Consider the following 22,642-nt stretch of genomic DNA (forward strand, 5'->3'; position numbering starts at 1 on the left):
TTTTTTAGTGGACCAATTTGTCCAAATTCGAAACTGAGAGGGACTAGTGATGTCTTTTTACCTTTCATTTGTTATTCGTGGTTTTGTTTGGGTTGTTTTTCAAGAGCTTATAACTCCATTAACAAAGCTTTTTCAGAATCTCAAATCAAATAATTGGATGTCTTTGTCTGGCTGCATCAATCATCATCAACCCAATGGAAAAAACCAAAAAGAAAAAAATAATAATAATCCCAGTATGCATGGAAGAGCGCTTGCTTTCTTCCCACTACCACTCATTCAAAAAAAAAAAAAAAAAAAGAGCTAAAGTCAAAGTCATGAAAAACAAGACAACGAGGAAACCGAGGGAAGACAAAGACAACCAATAAAGCAAGAAGAGCGTTTAAATTTGGTTAAAATTATACTATTAGTCCCTATACCCTTCACAAATATAAAATTTAATTTTGTACCTTTATTTTCAATAATTTTGTAATTTACATTTTGAAATAAAAAAAAAAGAATTCATTTAGTAACAATATAATTTAAAAATGACATGTAATGAACATGAATTTAACAAAAGTGTAAGTATTAAATTCTAAATTTGTAAAAAGTATATGTACTTAAGACATATTTTAACCTTTAAATTTTGGACGTCCTTAATTTTATTTTTGTACACTTTAGATTTAGTCATTTATGTTTACTTAAAATCATGAGTTGGTTATTGAATTTTTAAAATTACTACATGATTATCAATATTATCTATTATTCTATAAAAAAAGTAATTTTTAGGATTAATTTCACTAATAGTTCATAAACCATTGTTTATATTTCGATTTAATATTTAAACTTCAAAATGTTTTAATTGAATTATTTTAGGTTCATATCAATCAAGCCTTTCCATCAATCATTCAACAATTTAAACCTATTTAAAGCACGTAAATCAAACACTAAACATGTGTACACCTACCACATCAACAATAATTACAAGGATCATTTCTTTCTTTTAACACGTTGAATTCAAAGTGTCTAAATTATAATATCTTGAAATTCAGAAACCAAATTAGAATTTGGATCATAATTTAAAGACATTAGGTGAAATTAACCCTAATTTTTATGGCTATTTTATAAGCTAAAAAGCAGTTTTTAATTATACACAAACCCTAATTTATAAACCAGATACAGAGAGAGAAGGGGGAACCTACATCCTGATAATTACTTACAACCAAACACATATAAACATTGAGATAAAAAGGTTTTTCAAACCCAGTTACTGTCAACTCAACCATTATCAACTCACAAGGCATGGTTAACAGCGATAACCGGCTTCAGTCTTCGACTAAAAACACTAGGCTTATGTACCATTTTCTCGTCACCTACGACGCCGTTTTGTATCCACCTGAAACACAGTATTCCATGTTATGTGACACAACCTGGCATATATATAATAGATAGGGCACTGAAATCTTCTCAACTCAAAAACCTAAACCATGAAAACGGGCATAAATATAACAGATAAAACGCTGCAAATGAATGACCGGGTTGGTGATTATAGGAAATAAGGCAAGAGAAGTGAAGTGAAGTGAGGCGAGTCTGTAGCCTGTGAATTTGGAGCAAGTTTGAAATCGGAAGGTTTGCCTACTTTCTGCAAGAAGCTGGATTTTTAATGCGAGTAATCTTGTAATCAGGGTTGTTTGAATCGAACCAGACCGTCCGGAATACTGATCTGGAAAAGGACATTGGACCGGTTGACCCTAGGAACCAGTATGGACCAGTTGAACTGGTTGGACCAATGAACTAGTAGCTTGATTGGTTCAACTATTGATCTGGTTTTAAAAACCTTGTTTGTAATTCATCAATGCATAAACTGACGATTTATCAAGAATAATATACCGCTTGAACCACATTCTTCCCAAAGGCCAAATGATTGTGCATTGATCAACCAAGATGTATATATTTCGAATGAACCTAAATTTTTTTCTCATAAGGGTATGACAGATGCGTTTCGATACCACCTCGATCTCCAATAACAGATGCATGTCTGAATAATAACTAGTAAAGTGACTACCGAAAAAAGGATGAAGGACAACAATGAAGCATAAATACCTTTGTATCCGAGTGTCTGGAAGCGGCATGAGAATTCTGCAACTTCTTCTGACCTTCAGACGAACAACTTTCGCAAAAGAAGTGATCGAGCCTTTTAGCCTCCTCTGCCGTCATTTCTATACAAGCAGGATGAAACCTGAATCAAAAGTAGCGTGCTGAATATGGCAACTGCTTTTACAGCATACCAGATAAATTGAATACTTTTTATCTACAGAATTCATACACTAAATATATATAAAGGACCTTCAAGATTAGACACAGCTGCTATAACTCTCGAAAATTAAATAAAATCAATCATAGGCGTCTCGAAGAAAATTAGGTGTCGCAAATTTAACGTTTATCACACCTGTACAGGAGCTTCTTCATAGGCCTAAAAAGAGGTCTTTAAGAGCTACTTTTTTTAATTGATAATTAAACCATAGCCATAATACTACTAGCATTGTGGAAACTGATTCCTGCTCCTATTTCAAGTAACAGCCAAGTTGATACCATTCTTATCCAACAAACTAATTAATCGCTTTTACCAGAACTGATAAAGTTGAAAAACAACTAGAAAAAGCATTAAGCGGAGAAAAGTTTCGGCATATTCCGAAACGGCTTCATACAATATAATCATCCATAATAGCCGACTTATAAAACAATATAAACTAAGGCCTGACCGCAATAGCTACCTCCCCGAGTATCCCAACTTACCAGTCACTGCAACCTTCGCATTGAACCATTAGGTCGTCGGGATTATATGGCATCTCGCATTTGCAGTAACTGAAACAGTACAACAACAAAAGTTGCAGAACACTTTAGCTTCATTGATAAACAAAAATTTCCAGTTCTTTTTTCAAGAAATTTGTCATTTTGATCAATAATGTTTCAACAATTTAAGGAACCTACATGCATTTACACTGAAAAAGTAGTGTATTAAGCAAAGAAATCCTATAAAAAATTGAAATTAATTGATTCTATATATGCAACGCCCAGCTATGAGCAAAATCAACTTTAACGATTTCGCCCCTAAACATAAATTATTCAAAGTATCAACTGAAAAAGTCAACCAAAAATTCAACCTAAATACTCAAAATTAACCAAAAACAAACGCCCATGTGACCTAACTAGTCAAAATTATTCAAGAAATTAGCAAAAAATTAACATACACGGCAACGCGATCGGGATTGAAAGCACCGGTGGAAGAATTATATTCAAAACGACAGAAGAAGTCGTCGTTTCCGACGGCGTCAAGCTTGGTATAGCTCTTGAAACTGTGTACCGTACACTTCCCTTCGATGGTATCGGCGCTTTGCACATCGTAATGATCGGATAAAAAAAGCTCCTTAGATCCATGGAACTGTCTTCTCCCTCCGATCGACTCCTCCGGCCGGTAATACCACCTCACGTGCACCTTCACGTTTCCACCACGTGCGTCCGCCTCGATCCGCTCGATTCTCGACACGTACTGCGGTTTTGATTGATCCGCCGGTCGCATCAACACGCAATCCCCCGCTGCCAATCACCAACACAACTCTTAAAGAAGAAAAAAAGAAAGAAAAAAAAGAAAAAACAAGCACCATAATTTTGGTTCTTTAAGCTTTACCTTTAATGATTTTGTTGATGTGTTTGACTGCATAAGAGTCTAGAGTTCTCCTTGGAGCTTTGGCTTTCACCATGGAAGAACAAAAAAAAGGCTACTTTTTTCAGAGAAATGCAATACAAAGGCATGCACAAGGACAACAGAGAGATTGTGGACTGACATAAATAAATTAATTTAAAATATATATAAAACTCATTAATTATGTTTTGGTTAAATTTATAACAAGTCCTCGTACTATAATTTGTTTGTGGATTTAGTACCCTTGAAAAATTAATCGATAGTCTAACTTGATATACTTTAGTTGGCGGCATTCTTTGGAAGTCTCTTTAGTTATTGTTAAGGGGAAGTTGGGTCTCGGATCTTTAGCAAGAAATATTGTCTCATTTGGGAGTTTTATCTCTCACTTGAAGGAGCATCTTTGTTGATGGTTAGTGTAGATACTACAAGCTCGCAAGAGAAATATAAATATTTTAAAAAATCAATTATGTAAAGTGTTCCTGCTGAGGGTCGAATCATCAACCAAGGCCTCATAAATTATCCGCTCTTCTCAATATGATCTTTCTTTATCTTTATTTTTTAAATTCTTCCATCTTTAATTCCTAAGTTTGACTTTTTGGATTGTTTTACTAGTTCTTGACATAGGTAATGGAAAAACTAAAAATACATATTTCGAAAAATAAAAAAATAAAAAAAAATCGAATGAGCATAGAGGGACTAAATTTTCCAAAAGTGCATAATACAAGGATCTTTTGTGAAATTTGACCTTAATTCTTTTCTTTTCTTTTTGTTGTACTCCATTTATTTTTTTTTTTTTGGCGGGGAGGTGAGGTTCGGTGTTACGCGGGGATTATAGTGAAGTTGTGCTTTGAGGGCTTTTAATCACCGTTGATCTCATTTGAAACAAGGATAAGATTGGGATTATGGTGAAAGTTGGGGGGGTTTTACGGGAAGTAAAAAGGAAGGATAATCGAGTGTCCACGTCAGCGGGTGATTGGATTTGGTTTCGCTTCAACTTCTCTTACAAGGTGTTGGAGGTTGCTGTGGTATGGGAACGAAACGTTTTATGTTAGGGGGAACTCAGAGTTCAGATTCGCTGCAACCAGATCCATTATTAGTTTTACAAAAGCTCAGTTCCTGCATTCTGTTGTTGCCACGTATAAGCTTCTAGAAAGATAATTGTTTATGATGCTGCCACGTAAGCTTTGCTTGGAAGCTTGCTGTCTTAAAATGTTCTTGTGGTCAGGTATTTAAGTAGTCAAAACTTATCCGTTCTATTTTCATTTTTCAAGAAAAAAATATTAAAAAATTAGCATCAATAATTCTTTTAATTTTAATAATTTAATCCTTATTGTCCCGTTCGAGTTATTATCACAAAAGCGAATAGGAGCAATTAAATATAATTAATTATAGTTTTAATATTTTTATCAAATGTATATAATTTTAATTGGTATAATCATAAATTTAATATTTGATATTTATATATTTTGTGTAAATATTACGAGTTAAATTTATTAAATCAAGATCAAATTGATAAAATATATAAACATTGAGGACTAAATTTGTTATTATGCTATTAAAATGTTTAATTGACAAAAAAAACGTCTTTAATTTACCCATTTCTTAAATTAGCACGAACTAAATTGCTTTGATATTTTTTAAAGAGATTAATTAGCTCGATATTGAAATTAAAAGGAATGAAAGACTTCTTTTTATTGAATTTTTTTATAACGAAAATTTGAATCTAATTCGGTTAATCAATTTGAATCAATTTTTATAACCGATTGAATGATTTAATTCAGTTAATCTGTCAATGGTCAAATTTAGTTCGGTCGGAGATCAATTAATGATTTTTTGAAATTTTAATTATCAGTTAATTCGGTTTGAAATCAGGTAATTAATCAATTAACCGAAATATTTGTTGTTTTCAAGACTTATGTAGTGTTTGATTGTTAACTTTCAAGACTTACATAATATTTCTAATGTCCTATTTATTATTTTCACCTCCATTTAAAGTTTTTTGAACTATTAAATAAAAAAATTGAACATCGACAATGTATTATTATATGTTCTATATTAATTTTAATTAAAAGACAAAAATATATAAATTTCGGTTAATTGATTAACTAATCAAATTAATCGAAATATTTCATTCGATTAACGGTTAAAGATTTTTACATTTCGAGTAATCTGAGCTTGTGCTTGTTTAACCATTCAAAAAATCATAATATTCAAAATAAACTTAAAATCAATAATTTACTAATTTTATAATTGAAATCATGGTTTTAATTGAAACATAATCTTTTAAATACTAATTAAATCATTCAAAATTTATAAAAATAAAATTAATATAGTTAGGTATAGTAAAACAACTACTAACGACAAACTTGAATATACATGGTTTATCAAGTTGTCAACTTAAGTTTTCTGATCCGAAATTCACATAACTTTCGACTTGGTTAACTATTTTTTATTTTGTTTTCACCAGAATACTCATTGCTTCACAAGCTATCATTTGACATAATTTTAAACAAAGTGACCAATGTTTTATTCCTCCCATTCACTACGGCCGAAACTTACTATATCTAGCTATTTTTGTTTCGTTTTTACACTTCTAACAATTTAAAAACCGACCGTTTGAACACCCCTACTTATCAAACATCTTCCAATATGCTACCCCAAGCAAATTATTTAATTCATCAATAAAATTAATTGTTATGATACTTATATTTTAAGAATTTAATTACAATACATTAAAATTTATTACAAAAATAATATATGTGCATTAAAAAAGGATTTAATTTAAACGTTTTAGCTCTTGAGTTGAAATTATGGACAGATCGTTAAATTAAAATAAATAAGATAATTAATAAATATTATTTATTCAGTGAAAAGTAATAGATAGTGGCCGAAATAAATGAAGAGAGTAATTGTGATTTTTAATTTCAAACAAATTAATAAATGAGCAAACCCTAAAAGTCAAATTACACTTTTGATTTCAATCAAATTAATAAAAAAGCAATTTTAAGCCGAAAGTGAAAACTAAAACACCGAATGCATCACGTTATTAATTTTCACTTATAAAAGTTTTTTTTTTGTAAGTGAAAATTTTCAATTTCGCCCTGGAATCGAAAATAATTTAAATTCGAAAAAATTTAAATTTATAAACGTAATTTTTTTAAAAAAAATTAATATTAAGTATCTAAATTTGATTTTTTTTTTAAATTTTGACGTTTGAACTTATTTTTCTTACATTAATTTTGGAATTTGACAAAATTCAAATTTAATGACTAAATTTCGAGACAAATGTGAACCAAATTCAGAGACAAAGGCACTGTCAAAGGGGCACTCTAAAATGAGAAAATTGTAGTTTGTATCCTTGAAAATACATAAAATTATAAGTTAATATATAGTAAAATTACATTTCTTTCTCTCCAAAATGATAAAATATTGATTTAATCCTTTAATAAAATTATAAATATATTAACTAATATAATAGCAAAATTTTACTTTAGCTCTTATAAAAATATAAAATTCAATTCTGGCCCCTACAAAAAAAAAATTCAAGTTTTCATCCATGTTCAATGACTAAAGTGGAAAAAATTCTCTAATTCAAAAAATTGGATGTATGCAAACTTAAATAATAAACAGAGGACTAGATTGTTTAACATGAAACTATATTATTGAATTTGATAATTAAAGTTTCTAAATACTGCAAGACAATAATAATCAAAACATAGAAAGTAGGGACTAAAAAATAAACATTTTCTTGGGATGAATCAAACAAACCCTATACAGAGCCCTAAGTTTAAAGGTAGGCAGTACCAAGTACCTTCTTCTCTATAAGGGAAAAATGTGGGCCATAAACCTTTGGCAGCCATTGAAATTCTAACCTCACACAGAAACTAGAAAGGTTAAAATATATAATAAGTCCTTATACTTTTTGTAATTTATAATTTAGTGCCTGTATTTTTATTTCTAAGAATTTAATCTTTTTACTTTTCAGATTTCAAAATTCAGATCCAATTGATAGCACTATTAAAATTATTTTGTTAAATTCACATTCATTGTAATGTCATTTTTTTAGTTACATGATTGCCCAAGTGAGAATTTTTTTTATTTGACAAATAACAATTTTAACAATTGAACTTGAAATTACAGAGACTAAATTCTAAATTGGTGAAGAGTATAGGGACTTATGGCATATTTTAACCAAACTAGAAAAGTAATGAGGAGACCCCTAATAAAAGTTGCCTAAAAAACTGGTACAAAAGGAAAAAAGAATCCAAACACTAAACGAGCATGAACTCCATATGTAATTTTCAGCAACCCCACAAAAGAAACACACACAAGTAGCATGGTATGTCACACCATGTCACCATCATCATCCTCGTCGTCATCATCGTCATCCTTGTTTTTCCTTTGATTTGGGATAAATATGTCAATGGCATTGTATCATTCAAAGCTTATATATTATACCTAATGTTGTATAGTTTCGTTATTTGTCAGTTGTCGTCAATCGTTTTACGATCGAAATCTTCGAAGCATCTCCACCGATTTCTTCGAAAACTACTAATGAATTTCGGGTTGGTTTCAACCAGGACCTTGGAACATGGTACCTGAAAAAATGAACACATTTTGGAGCAGAAGTTTAGCATCAATATTTCAAAGGTAAATTACACTCTTCGTCTCTAAATTATAAGTAAGTTTTCATTTTAATCACCTAAAAAGTTACAAATTGGTCACTAAAGTTTTTTAAATTGTTTTTTAAAAGTTACAAATTAGTCAACTAAGGACTAAAATTATTATTATGCCAACTAAAAAAGTGCCACCTAATAATCAGTGACCAAAAAAATAATTTCGAAAACTTTAGTGACCAAATTGTAACTTTTTTAGTTAAGTGACTAAAACGAAAACTTACCCATATTTTAGTGACTAATGGTGTAGTTTACCCATATTTCAAGATGTTAAATTTTTTAGGGCTTTTACCATTGTTGAGTTGGACCGCCACAACCGAAATGACATTTCGTTTGACGAAATGCACCGACGTAACTGCATCCAGTGCAATTACCATTAACCGATACAGTCCAATATCGGCCTATGCTCTCGCCGTTGATCCATACTTGACCTTTTCCCATGCCACTCATGTCCAATGCTAAGGGATCGTCTCCACCCGGGGCATTGAAAAACGCCTGAAGGTCGAGTTTATAGTTTCTTGCTTGTCAAGGAACATATATATACACACACATACATTCACACGTATGCATTTTGCTTACCTTGTACCATGTTAATGGATGTTTTAGAGTTTCCAAGGATCCTCGAGTCCAAACAATCGATGGGATAGAATTCGGAGAACCGAGATTATCGGCTTCTCCTTTAAGGCCAACCTTGTATGACCATTTCTGCCAAGTTAAGTCCTTTTTTCCTTCATCTAGCCCATGTAAAACAACTGATCCTTGGACACCAATGTTCCATGTCTCGAAATGTGGACCAATATTCTATAAACAACAGAACAAACCCGAACATGAAATCGGCAAAACGAAAAAAAGAAAATCAATGAATATATGTTTTTTCATCGGAGAACAAACCGGTAAACCGACTGCTATACTGAGAATAGAAATTTTGTTCTCTCCAGGGTGTAGGTTGATGTTTTTGGTAAAAGAAAACTTCCTTTTTTGTTGAGTCCCAAAAGCCGATCCTGTAAGTTTTCGAGCATTTTAGAAGTTTTTAAGCTATCAGCACCTGAATTCGAAATAATGTACCTGAAAGTTGTCCATTGATGAATACATGAATGCCATGCCCTGCTGTTTGTATACTGAGGGTCAAAGGTGTGCCTTTACGAAGAAATGATTCGGATGAATTTATTCGTACACTGGGAAAATCAACCCAATCAGTAACCGAAATGAACTCGATTCTATTTCAATACATGAGCTACAATACGAACAATCATTCATATACCTGGTTGTATACCAGAGATAATCACTGGTATCCCTTGTGATGTTTAACTGTTCCAATAAACCCTTTACGGTCATTGACGATTCGTCATCCACCGAATGTACATCTTCGTTGAACGTCTCCCACAATTCTATCTTCACATTCGTTGGCACCATTTGGACTCGAGATGCTTTAGGTCCGACCTGCAAAAAGAGAGATGTATCTAGCTTTATCATTGCATTACATTAACCAAAAACCAAACAATGCAAGACTGAGACACTTACTTTGGCAGTGTTGAAAACAACATTTTGGCAATCTGGAAGGATACTAATGGACCAACGCGGAAGGTTGTAATGCATGTTATTGAATGTCACCTTTGCATTTGACCTCAAATTATAGTTCGAGAGAAACGCAGCACAGCCGCCTGACTCGGAAGAGAAAACATGTGCCTAACACATACCAACGAGCTGATTTTCTTGTAAGACTGTAACAAATCATAACATTCAACCAAAGAAGCATAAAACTCAGATTACCGAGCACCTTTTCGTAGCTTCCTAAAATGACGATGTTAGGATCAGAATTAAGCAATGCTTTTTCACACAACTTGACAGCCTTATGGAGTTCTTTCAGATGATCATACTTAGGTTGCCTTATCAAGCCTGTTAAAATTACAATATACCATCAATTACAAATTCGAAACTCTGGGTACACATGTTGTAACGGTGATACTTTCGGGTTAGAACTTTTTACCATATTCATCAATCGGAGCATCATAGTCGTAGCTCGTAGTAATAAAAGGTCCTCCAGCTGTTCTTCCAAAGTTGGTACCTCCATGGTACTACAAAATAACACATGTTACTCGGATTCGAATGTTAGTATAATATATAGACATGTTCTAAAGAATTATATCGTCGTAACTATGTTTGAATATGCATTAAACACGGTCAAAAGCCCGAGCAATTAATAAATATACCATGTAGTAATTGACAAAGGAGCCACCCTTTTGAATGAATCTGGCAACTGCAAATGCTAAATCCTCCACTGGCCTTTGGTAATTCGGGCCACCAAAATCTGAGAACCTGTGCATAAGAAAAAAGGGGACAGCTTGTAAGTGTATGTATGTATGTATGTGTGTGTATGTGTGTGAAATATTACCAGCCAGTCCAAGCCTCAGTCCATAATGTGGGTTTATAAGGTTTGTTTGGAGAGAAATAATCACAATAAAAACCATTGCATGTGTTTATCTGTAACCAAGGATTAAAAAAGAATGAAGCTTTCAAAGTACAACATCAATGGCTGATCTGATATCTGTGTGTGTGTGTGTGTGTGTGTGTGTGTGTATGCTTACCACAGGATCTGGGGCATCATATTCCTTGCACATAACCCATGGAACCCCAGTGTTTAGCCCAACAGCCATTTTTGCAGCCCATTTCACATAAGCTTTACCAGCAGGTCCATATAACTTGCTTTCTGGTTCATATTCATTTTCAATCTGCAAACAAACAGTACATGTTGATCAATATCATTCATTCATACATACATACGTACGTACATACATACATACATACAGACAGACAGACAGATATACACTGACAAACACACACACACACACACACATATACATACATACCTGAGAGAGGATGATGGGGCCACCTTGAGACTCAAACAAGTTTTCATCCTTCATCATTTGAACTATTTTCTGAGTGAATTTTGCCATTGCTTTCTGAAAAAAAAATTATAAAAATGGGCCATAAGAAAATTCGCATTGTTTCATACATACATACATACATATTAGCCTTTTACCTTAAAAGGCTCATTATCTGTTCTGAAACTAATTCCAGGAACATATTTCAACCAAACAGGAAAACCCCTAGAAAAAAAAATCAATGAGAATATATAGTAAATGAACATTTCATATATAAGATTGAAAATTTAAAAAGAAAAGAAAGTGTGTTCATTTATAAATTACCCAAAGTTCCATTCTCCACAAATATAAGGTCCAATGCGAAGATGAACATATAAACCAGCTTTTTTAACCAATTTGATGAACTTAACCAAATCATATCTCCCTTCAAAATTATACTAAAAACCCCAAAAAAAAAAGGAAATTCTTAAGGAAAAAAAATAAAAACAGGGACTAGCATAGAAAATTAACTTTTAAAAGAAACAAAAGCTAACATTGCCAGGAGAAGGTTCATGAAGGTTCCAAAAGACATAAGTATCAATAACATCCAAGCCACCATTTTTAGCTTTTTGTATAAGACCTTCCCACATCTACATTAACAACAAGTTGTTACCAATATCAATATTTTCCCGAGAAAAATGTGGGATTTTGAGATGAAAATTTTCCGGGAAAGTTTTGTTTTTACCTCGGGGGTGCTTCTAGGATAATGTATAGAACCTGCAAAGAGAATTCTTTTTTGACCATCAATTGCAATTGCTTTTCTATCATAAGTAACATTACAATGAATAAGCTGAAGATAAAGAAATAACATTATAATGCTTAGAGAAAAACAGTGGGAAACTGAGTTAGCTGCCATTAGAGAAAAAAGCTAAGAAAATTTTTTTGAGAATGATAAAAGAAAAATGAGGTGAAGTGTGGGAAAAGAAATGAATGTGACAAAGGAGGAATTTTTTGTTTATATATATATAATATCATATACTGTCATCACTGCAATACTACACAACAAAAGCCCATTTTTTCTGTTTTTTCAGCTTTGTTCAGGAAATGAAATCAAAAAGATTTTGGGGTTTGAGGATTTCTTGTTCACATATATATTGTATATGTTGAAAACCAATTAGCATATAGCTGGCTCATGAGGTGCCCCATTGACAAAAAAATGGTATTCATGTGGAGGCCATGTTCTAACTTCTACACATCATTTCGGTCAAAATTTTATCAAGAGTCCTGTTTTTCTATGAAAAATTCTTAAAATTAGTCTTTATATATTAAAATTTTATTCAATTTATCAACAATTTAAACAGTATCGTAATTTGAATAAACTTTTAATGTATAAGGATTAATAAAATTTTGATCTTCAAGATTTGATTATAATCAATGTTGTAATGGTTGGATCGGAGATCGAAATAAGTTGAAACTCAAGTTAAAATATTTAAAATTTAGAAAAAAAGTTATATTTAAAAATCAATTTAAAATATCGGGGTTGTTTAGTTTCTAACCAATTTTTCGATTTTCCATTTTAATTTTATATCAAATCAAAATAATTTTGATTATTTTCAATTATATATCACCGATAATATCGATTAAACTGGTTTCAACAACTTTAATTATAACACATATAACATGTGAATACAAACCATTGATGAAAAGCATGAGGTTAGTGTTTCAAAATCTCAATTTATATAATTACAAAATTATTATTTTTGCTTTCAAAATAATAATTTTATTTTGTAAACAAAAATAATAATTATTTATTAAGTAACTTTATGTCCTTTTCTATAGTTTGAGAAGTCAACATTTATGGTACACAAGCTGTTAACAATTTATTTTTCCTTTTTCTTTTAACTGTTTGTACAAGTATAAATTACCATGAATCAGCTTAAACATGAAGCAGGGACTTAAATGAATCATCTTTTTAATAATTATTCGATAGATGCATTGAAATCTAATTAAATTTAGAATTGAATACTAGACTTCATTTAAAAGATATCGAGAATAAATGATGAGAAGGTGGGATGGTTTTCTGCTCACCCCGACCTTGATTCCGATGGCGAAGCCAGAAAATTTGTTTAAGGAGGGTCGAAATTAAATTATATATTTTTATAATAGTAAAAATATAATTTCGCTATTTTAATAGTCTATATCTTTAAATTTTTAAAATATTAAATTAATTTTTTATCATTTTAGGGCAAAATGCAATCTTATCTTTACAAATTTAAATTTTTATAAATCATAAAGGGTCTGAATAAAAAAAATTCATTTTAGGGGGTCGAAACCACTGCTAGCTCCCTTGGCTCTACCACTACCAGATCCAACCCTCAATAAATATTATTTTATCTGCCTTTTATCCCACTATGTAAAATCAAAGCTATACCCAATTCTGATCCGACTTATCTAATTAAATAATTAGACTCATCCAACATACCAAAACTCGATTTTGCAAAAAGCTTGACCTTATCAAATCTGAATTTATTTATCATCCCTAATATCAAGCTTCTTATTGCTCAATTTAACCAAACCTAATATTTTCAATATTAGCATTCGTCACCCCAATAAAACTAGCTTTTTTACAATTTTTTCCCTCTTGTTATTAATCATGAGATTAAATAAAAGTGGTAAAAAACTATTTTGGTCTCTCTCAATTTCGAAATTGAGCAAATTGATCACTCTAAAAAATAGTAGTAATTTAATTACTATCAATTTCGAAAATGAGCAATTAAGAACAATTAGCCACGACATTAATGTCTTCAAATAATTGTACATAAATTTGATTAGTATAACAATAAATTTAGCTCTAAATGTTCATATGTTCTGTCAATTCGGTCTAGATTCTAAAAAATTCAAAAAATTTAACCTCAATATTTACACATTCACATAAATGTTGCAAGATAAATTTGTTAGATCATATTACCAAATTGACATAATGTGTAAACTTTGAGGGCTAAATTTATTATTATACCAATCAAAATTATATACAATTGACAGAAAATATTAATATCGTGATTAATTATTCTTGTTGCTCACTTTTGAAATTGACAATGACTAAATTGAAAAAAATTAGAGAATTCTTTTCACCAATAAAATTCCAATGAATATGTTAAAATGAAAACTAATAATGGACAGAGAAAAAATGGGGATTTTAGTGCTAATTTAAGGAGGCTTTTTGAAAGAATGGAGTGTTTGGGTGACCCACTTAGAAGTAGCCCCCATGTGGGTGACAATATTACATACCTTCTTGACCTTTATATTTATTTATGCTTTTATATGGATTTTATGGAATATATTTGGGTTCCATAATTTGTAACTTTAATATTATTTCAAGCCGCCAATCAAGCATTGGCTTGATACAAATAATTTGGTAAAAAAAAATGAGTTCTTTTCAAAATTTTGATATTGAGTAAATTAGTTCTTTTAAAAAAAAAAGTAGAACAATTTAATCTCTGTCAATTTTAAAGGTATTTCAAAAGTGAGCAATCAAGGATAATTAATCATAATGTTAATGTTTTGTCGTTAATTTTACATAAATTTGATTGGTACAATAGAAATTTTAGCTCTCGTAATTTATGCATTATATCAACTTGGGTCATGATTTAACAAAATTAACCCGCAATATTTTTGTAAATGTGTAAATGTTGAAGCTGAATTTCTTGAATTTTTTTAAAAATTAAGACCAAATTAACAAAATATGTAAACATCGATGACTAAATTTGTTATTATACCAATCAAAAATATGTATGATTGATTGAAGATATTATTGTTGTAGTCAATTGACTTTAATTGCTCATTTTTAAATTTGACAGAGATTAAACTACTCCAAAATTTTTAGAGGGGCTAATTTGCTCGATTTTGAAATTAAGAGGGATTTAAGAGGTCTTTTTACCCGAATAATTTTGGAATCTTATATTCAAGTTTCACCTGGTATAAATATATGGATTTTCTTTCAAATTTATTTTGGTTATAGTTAATTTGAGTTTAGTCAATTATTGAATTGATTTAGGGTTTTAAGGTTTAAGATTTAGGGTTTTCTTTCAAATTTATTCCGGTTATTTAAGTTTGTTTTACCTTACGTAAATGTATGGGTTTTCTTTCTAATTTGAACGGTTAATACAATTGCAGATTAACAAAAAAAGATAAAATAACATTTAGTCCTTAAACTTGACAACTTTTCTCAATTATGTCGGTTAACTTTTTTCTTGCCCATGTTAGTCTTGGAATTTGGCAATTTTTTTTTCAATTTGGTCCCTAAACTTGAATCCCATTAACATATGATGATGTAACACTGAAAATTTTTAATATATATATAATCGTGAAATATTAAAAAATATTATAAATTATAAACAAATTATATTTTATCAATTTTTAGCGATAACATAATATATTCTTAAAAGTACCATATCATTACACTTTAACAAAATCTAAATTTCGGGGTCAAATTTGAAAAAAAAATTGCTTCATAAAAACATTATCTAAAGCATTGACCACCAGCTTTTAGCTCTACATGATTAAATCAAATTGTGGGTATTTTAATGAAGTATTATTGGTTTGTAAAGCATCTTTCCTTAATATATACATGTATGAATGTATGTATTATTGCTCATAAAAGCTCATATATACACTGACTTTTTTTTCTAATTCATAAAATTAAAACTTTTTTTAGAATTATTCATGTTTTAAATTAATATATATTAATTAAATTCAACAAATTAAAATAATTCCTCATTAGTTGAAACATTGAAGAGAGAACATTTAAATGGATTACAATACTTTCTAACTAACTGTTAGTTGGGAAGTACTAAAAATGAGAGCATATAATTAATTAATTTTTCATGTAGTTGAGTGAGTTGTAAGTGGAGAACTTTTTCCCAATATTGAAGAGGGGGTTGTCATCGAGTCGAACCGAATTATTTGAACAGTGACAAATTCGAGTTCAAACATTAATTTCTAAGCTTGAATTTAAATCAAGACATAATCAAGTTATTAGTTAAGTTCAAGCTCATTCGTAATTAAGCTTTGTTTGTAAGGGTAAAAATATAATTTTATAATATAAAATATATTAAAATAAAAAGCTAAATTAGGTTTGAGCTGCACTCAGTTGATAGTTTGAGATTAACTAGAAAATTAATGAATCAAATCCGATTTTTTTATCGAGATGAACTCAAACAGTTTGCGAGCACCAATATTTCATTTTAAATTCCTAAAAAAGAAGGAAAAAAAATATAGGTCACCTTTAATCTTACATTAATTTGCTAATCAATCGAGTTTTTTGACTCCATAAACTGGATTAACAAAATGACAAACTCTTAATTTCACTTTTCAGAATTAAAAAAATTTCACCACCAATAGAAGTGCATCAAATACAAGCTCGATTATAAAATGGTGCTTGATGAACATGGGAGCCATGATCCGTATTTCATGATCTCAAAGTCTCAACCACCATAATCCAAAAATTGTAATTGTGTTAATTGACTTCTGCGTGGCTTTTCTACTTTTTGGGGGGGCCTCTCTGAGTTGCCCTTAGCTATACCCTACTGCACAAACATGCAAGTTGTGGGGCTATATTGCAAAAAACAGAAATCTAGGAAAAGAAAAAAGGACATCAATATGTTATGCCCTTTGAAGATAAAAGTGTTAGAGATTCCTAGAAGTGTGGGTTGGAAATGGTACCCTGTTGATATTGCCGGTTTTATTTCCATCTCTTGGTGTCGAACTCCACGGTGAACATTTCAATGGAGGATAAGATTTGATGTTCTTTTCTTGATCCTCAAGCAATGTCTGCACCAGATGTAGAAAGAGATATTAAAACAAAAGCGAGTCAAATTCTGGAAAAGTGCGTTTTAACTCAATAACATGCATTCAGCTTTCTAGGAAAGTTTGTCATAAAATGTCGAAAACTTGTAGTAATTGCAAGACATCGATGAATATTCTCGGTTTTTCTAAAGATGGGGTCGGTTTAAGTTATGATACAAACCTGGCTATAACCTGGTAAAACGAAATTAAGCTTGAAAGCACCTTCTGAGCTTTTTAGAACTTTACTTTCCGGCATCAGGTGCTTCGGATTTTGGCTGTGAGAATTCTATATTGTTTGATTAGCATATCGAGTTTGTCTATGTCGTCTAGCTCTGCCGTGTCCTCTCTTTTGGTTTCGAAACTGCTTCCACCTTCTTGGACTTCAATTTGTGGTATCGTTGACATTTGTTTCAACATTATCTGAACTTCCAACAACAGGTTTCGGGTCAGTTTTGCAATCCTTGGATTTACGATTTGATCCTTTTGAATTCCTATTGGAGCCTTCCGAGTTTTCTTTCGAAGGAGATGGTTTTGTCTTTTCACCTGCTGGATTTAGCTTTGGCTTCTTATTAGCTTCTCCTTCACCGTGTTTTCCATCTTGGATTTTTTAAACTCTGAATGCTTTCTTGCCCTTTTGTCATCTCTAGATTTCCGTTTTCTGGATTCGTTAGGGAGATCAGATGTGACTCGGCATTTTGGTGTGCATTATTCGAATCATCACTAGCATCCTGCTGCTGAGCTTGTAACTTAGCTTTCCTTAGTATCAACGTCTGCACATTATCTACGGCAAACTCCACAATGGGACGATGCTCGGGGCCAAACGTTTCTGCAAACAACCAATGACAATTTAAGATTAGAAACAGAAAAGAAACAATGCCCTTGAGTAAACTTTTTCCCCTTCAATGTTATTGATAAACTGCCCTTCGATGCAGAATGCATGTAATCTAAAAGCAAAGGGACATTACCGGGGTTATTGTTAAGAACCCTCAGGGCCCCAAGTGCATGCTGATGCTCCGAAAACTGATCAAAGGCAACCCCAGGTGACTGATTTTTAATAACGACTTTTCCCTTCTTCACGGTTTTCAAGAACTTAATCTGCACGAGTAATATCAGGGTTATGAAAGTACTCTAAATATGCATAAAATTATTACAAAGAATTATGAGAAATAAACATTTATATTAACAGATTAATAACTTTATCTAACCTGTCGTATAACAGGCTTTTGCTTTGCAGCTTGTGAGGTAACTGCATCGATACAAAACTGTTTCAATTCTTTTTTGGTCATGGACTTTAGCAAATTGAGTATAATGAATCTGATTTTCGAAACATGGAAATTTGGAGACTGAAGCTTCGTCATCTTTTTTTATCAATGCTACTATTATCACTTCCCTTCTCTCTTTCATTTAGCTGCCCTGCAAAACCACTAGAAATGAGAAAGATACCCCATCTGCAAACATAAATACATGTATACTAATGATTACATAAATTGCCACTACAGAAAGGCACCAACTTCACCATATTTCAGGAATATCACTACATATTTGATATATAAAAGTCAACGATAAAAATTTCTACTATGTATCATGTATATAAATATGCGTGTGTGTGTCTGTACTCTGTATGTGTACGATACACACGCAAACACAGACATCACTTGAATATCCAATCAGAGAATTAATCATCATTCAGAAGGTCAATAACTAACACACTATAAGAAAACCATGCATGGCAGAAGAAACTTATTGCATATATGAGATTAACTTGCTAAAACCACTTCAATACTTTTCAAGAAATCTGTAATCTCGTGTCATTATCTTCTGCACTTTGATAACCATAAGAAATATTAGCTTCTTTATTTAATAATCAACATGTTTGATTGATCTATAAAGTTAAGCCAACTCATTTATCCTAAATAATAATGCCAAAGACTCGGAGGAAAGATGTTAATAAGCATCCCTTGACAAGTAGATGAAATTCAGTTAAGGACAACAAACCATCATCTGAAGCAACAGCAGCATTAGTGCCACCACTGTAAAGTCTCTTCGGTACAGCCCAGTCGACAGCTATGGGTCTTTTGCCAAACATTTTCCCATTGAACTTTTGAATGGCCTGAAAATGAAAAACAAAGTAAAAACAGGTAGCCAAAAAAAATCTCTAAATCTTCACCATTTTGGACTAAAGGATAAAAAACAGCAGTACATTTTCAGCATCCTGTTTACATGTGAATTTGACAATAGCAAAAACCTTAGATAACCTGGAAAATAAAGAGGAAAAACCATTACATGATGAAAAGAATACAAAAAATTGACAATTTTAAATGATTTTGATTGAAGAGAAGATAACCTTTTTCAGAATTATGCGGAAAAAATACATCCCAGACAAACCCTGCCGCTGAAAACATACCCTTTATCTCATTTAATTTAGCCTGCAACAATGTTCAGCAACTACTTTAGATGTCAGTAATAGGGATAATCATATTAGTACACCATTAGCACCAACCAACCTTGAAAGGCAGATTTCTAATAATTAGCTTCCACTTTTGAGTCTTCGCACCCTGGGCCACAAGCACCAGACAAAAATAATTAGATAAAGTATGAAGTTAAAGAATTTCATCACTCATTCATTCATATGCAAATAAGTACCGGTTGAATCATGACTGCTTTATCATGGTTACTTTACCTCACCACCCAGCTGGCGTGCCCAAACAATGCCACCCTGTATCTCTTTTTGGTGTAGCTTTGCCACAGCAACATAAGCTGATTTAACACTTGTGAAAAGTACAGCTGAAGCATCCATTTTGCATCCATCTTGTGCAAGACCTAGTAAATTTTGCATTTTACGGTTTGCTATTAATCCTCAGAAAAAGCCTTTTTATCAATCAAGTTTCAATCCAATCACCATGTGTGATATATGTTATAATAAAATACAACGATAGACAACATTGGTAGCACCTAAATAGTGAAACTTAACAGATTTTTGGTCAATGGATAACCAGGTGTGTGTGGAAAGCCATTACAGCAGTGGTGAATACACATGCAAAAGACAAGCACATAATGCATTAGAAGCTACATCAAAAACCGCACGTCACAACGAGATAGCTTATATCATAAGTTATTTTTCAACTGATAAATATGTCTATCAAGAATACAGAACTATCATTAGAGCTCTTCAAATATAACATTACTCTATTAATAAGCTTTCATTTTTCTTATTTCTCATAGGGTAAGAAAGAAGAATTCAGTTAAACAGTACCAAAGAACAACATTTTGACTTACCATGTTGGTCAAGCTCTTCTTTTGGAAGAGGATAAGTTACAGCACAGACCATGCTACTTTCCTTTGCACATCGATGAACAGCTTCGGCCATCTCAGTATTACGAAGACCACCAAATATAACTGTCCTAGTAACCCTTCATAATATTGACAGTAGAATAGAAACGTCATGCCTTAATGTGTCAGAAAGTGAATATTATAATTTTCGATAAAAAACTAAACGTGCATAAAATAACATGTTTCTAATATAATGTGGAAAAATATATGTTTCAAAGATTCATTTCATGAGTAAAAATTAATTAAACATCGGCTGCCAGGAACTAGACAATGATGTCAGAGGCCCATATCTAATTACAATATTTGATACTACAAAGAATTCAGTACCTCTGCTTTTCTGAACAGTTCTCTTTATCCGCTAAATCAGCCCAAAGTGCTGCCACTTTTCTAGGTTGCACAGGTTTCTCTGGAAAAGCAGGAAAGAAAACAAGTAGTTAACAAGAATAACAGAAAAGACTTCGTAAGATGTAACCTAATGTTGGCATTCTCGAACCATGCTTGTCCACGGTTGAGGTAAAACCATCTGTATCATTCTTTGTCTCCACGGCATCATCCGCGACAGCATATATTAAAGTTAGTAGAACACATACATACAAATCTATAAGCTAGAACTATATAAAAGCATACAAACCTTGGGTTGCTTTCGACCACCACTGCTCCAATGGAGCACGATGCATAGCAGTTTAACTCCAATTTTCCGACCTCCAACCGATGAACCATTTTTCAGCTCAATAGCTCGCGTGGCATCTTCAGTAGCAGCACTAAGGAAAAAAATACACCAACCAAAACAACGGATAAACATGAAAATTCATCACCGAACCAAGCAAGGCAACCACAAAAACAACAACAAATCTAAAATGAACCTCAATTTAACTTAGAACTGAACGAAACCGAAACCCCGATGTTCAGTTGACCCTATGAACAGATATTAAAAGAACATATATTATCAGTGTTATTCCGAGCAAACAATTAATGGAAAAAATCAAATGCTGTGCTTTAAAGTAGTATATATCCTTTCTTTGTAACCATAAAGCAACGCCTGATTGGATCAACATCGCTAAATGTTTCTTCAAGCTAGAATAATATTAAATTTTAAAAAAAATTTAAAAAAAAAAAAGAACAATAGTATTGAAGCTAATTTTTTCACAATATAAGAAAAATTACCTGAAAATTGGTGAAAGAGTAAGGCAAGTTCGAGACGAAGGCAGCGGAAGACGAGTGTTCGGATTCGGGTCTCTTTTCAGATCTCAGTTTTCCCCATTGATGACTGCTAAGGAAACGGAGCGAAAATTTGAAACCGGGAACTAAAATCCCCCAAACGTCAGAGCACTTAAACGAAGCGTGGCGGGGTTTAGAAATTGGGTCGGGTCGAATCGGGAAATGAAAATTGGATTTTGTGGACTGGGGCTCAGGTTGGATGTAAAATGGGCCCAAAATACACGGCCCTGAATTTGGATCATCTAACCGCTTGAAATTTGAATCTTGAACTACTATTAGGATTGTTGAGGACGATGGCATGATTGACAAGTTTTTGAAATGTCATCTATTGGGCAGTTGAGTGAATTCTCAATAATTAAAAGTATTGTCCCTTGAAGAAGGGTTTTGTCTCCTGTGTTCTGTTGAGAGTCACTATACCATGAGTGATTACTTTGAGAACATGGTTCATAAAGCCAAAAACACCTAAAAAAATTGATATAATAATATCTTTAACCCTTAATATTTATAGATTGTGTCAATATAGTCATGTTCCTAAAAAAGTTAGCCCTCAACATTTACAAATTGTGTAATCGGTCTTTTTATAGTTTATTTTTATTTATGACATCGATAATTAATTTTAAAATATTCGAAAAGATGAAAGTTACTATCTTGGGATTTGGGGTTTTTCTATTTTTTGTATATTTTTCTATCAAATTTAGCTAATTAATTTGTTTTATTTTTAGCTCTTTAAGTGAAAATGTTACAAAGAATAGAAAATTTACAAAAAAATCAAATTGCAAAATGTGTAAATACTAGGGGCTAATATTTTTAGAATCGAAGCTAAATTGACATAAATATATGGATTTTTTTATTAATTTTAAAAACTACCACTTCTCTTCTATTAGCTATTCGACTGTTGGTGACCAGTAAAGATAAAGTTGAATAATTAAGTCACTCTTTTATAACTTTTCATAATTTAATGACTAAAAAAGAAATTTGACAAAAGTTAGATGACTAACAATGCAGTTTACCCATAGAAAAAGGACCAAAATGAA

At 31.7% G+C, this 22,642-nt stretch overlaps 2 protein-coding genes and 1 pseudogene across 2 annotated transcripts; all 3 read right to left on the bottom strand.

Annotated features, from left to right (window-relative positions):
• Positions 1-969: 969 nt before the first annotated feature.
• On the bottom strand, positions 970-3,845 carry LOC108475471 (chromatin remodeling protein SHL). The gene is made up of 5 exons (XM_017777439.2): positions 3,665-3,845; positions 3,228-3,573; positions 2,773-2,841; positions 2,080-2,215; positions 970-1,372 (listed from the first exon to the last, which is right to left on the bottom strand). Exons 1-5 carry the CDS (start codon positions 3,735-3,737, stop codon positions 1,346-1,348), a joined length of 651 nt encoding a protein of 216 aa, XP_017632928.1. The 5' UTR covers positions 3,738-3,845; the 3' UTR covers positions 970-1,345.
• A 3,908-nt stretch (positions 3,846-7,753) lies between these two features.
• Positions 7,754-12,336, bottom strand: LOC108476417 (beta-galactosidase 5-like). The gene is made up of 17 exons (XM_053025374.1): positions 11,962-12,336; positions 11,771-11,866; positions 11,562-11,674; positions 11,396-11,462; positions 11,223-11,315; positions 10,941-11,084; positions 10,748-10,836; positions 10,566-10,671; positions 10,343-10,430; positions 10,133-10,251; positions 9,877-10,041; positions 9,617-9,795; positions 9,421-9,530; positions 9,247-9,356; positions 8,935-9,156; positions 8,648-8,850; positions 7,754-8,277 (listed from the first exon to the last, which is right to left on the bottom strand). Exons 1-17 carry the CDS (start codon positions 12,130-12,132, stop codon positions 8,157-8,159), a joined length of 2,196 nt encoding a protein of 731 aa, XP_052881334.1. The 5' UTR covers positions 12,133-12,336; the 3' UTR covers positions 7,754-8,156.
• Positions 12,337-16,391: 4,055 nt separating this feature from the next.
• On the bottom strand, positions 16,392-21,908 carry LOC108474938 (uncharacterized; annotated as a pseudogene).
• Between the last annotated feature and the right edge of the window lie 734 nt (positions 21,909-22,642).

This window comes from Gossypium arboreum, chromosome 3 (genome assembly GCF_025698485.1).
Source record: "Gossypium arboreum isolate Shixiya-1 chromosome 3, ASM2569848v2, whole genome shotgun sequence".
NCBI lineage: Eukaryota > Viridiplantae > Streptophyta > Magnoliopsida > Malvales > Malvaceae > Gossypium > Gossypium arboreum.

Bases quoted from the DNA above. Each gene is read 5' to 3' on its own strand.
- LOC108476417 (XM_053025374.1), bottom strand. From the start codon at position 12,132: ATGGCAGCTAACTCAGTTTCCCACTGTTTTTCTCTAAGCATTATAATG. The intron at 10,431-10,565 runs GTATATTTATTA...GTTATTTTGTAG, and splicing joins CCTTTGTCAATTACTACATG to TACCATGGAGGTACCAACTT. The intron at 9,357-9,420 runs GTACATTATTTC...GAAAACTTACAG, and splicing joins CATCAATGGACAACTTTCAG to GATCGGCTTTTGGGACTCAA.
- LOC108475471 (XM_017777439.2), bottom strand. From the start codon at position 3,737: ATGGTGAAAGCCAAAGCTCCAAGGAGAACTCTAGACTCTTATGCAGTC. The intron at 2,216-2,772 runs GTAAGTTGGGAT...CTTTTGATTCAG, and splicing joins TGCGAAGGTTGCAGTGACTG to GTTTCATCCTGCTTGTATAG. The intron at 1,373-2,079 runs GTATTTATGCTT...ACTGTGTTTCAG, and splicing joins CCAGACACTCGGATACAAAG to GTGGATACAAAACGGCGTCG.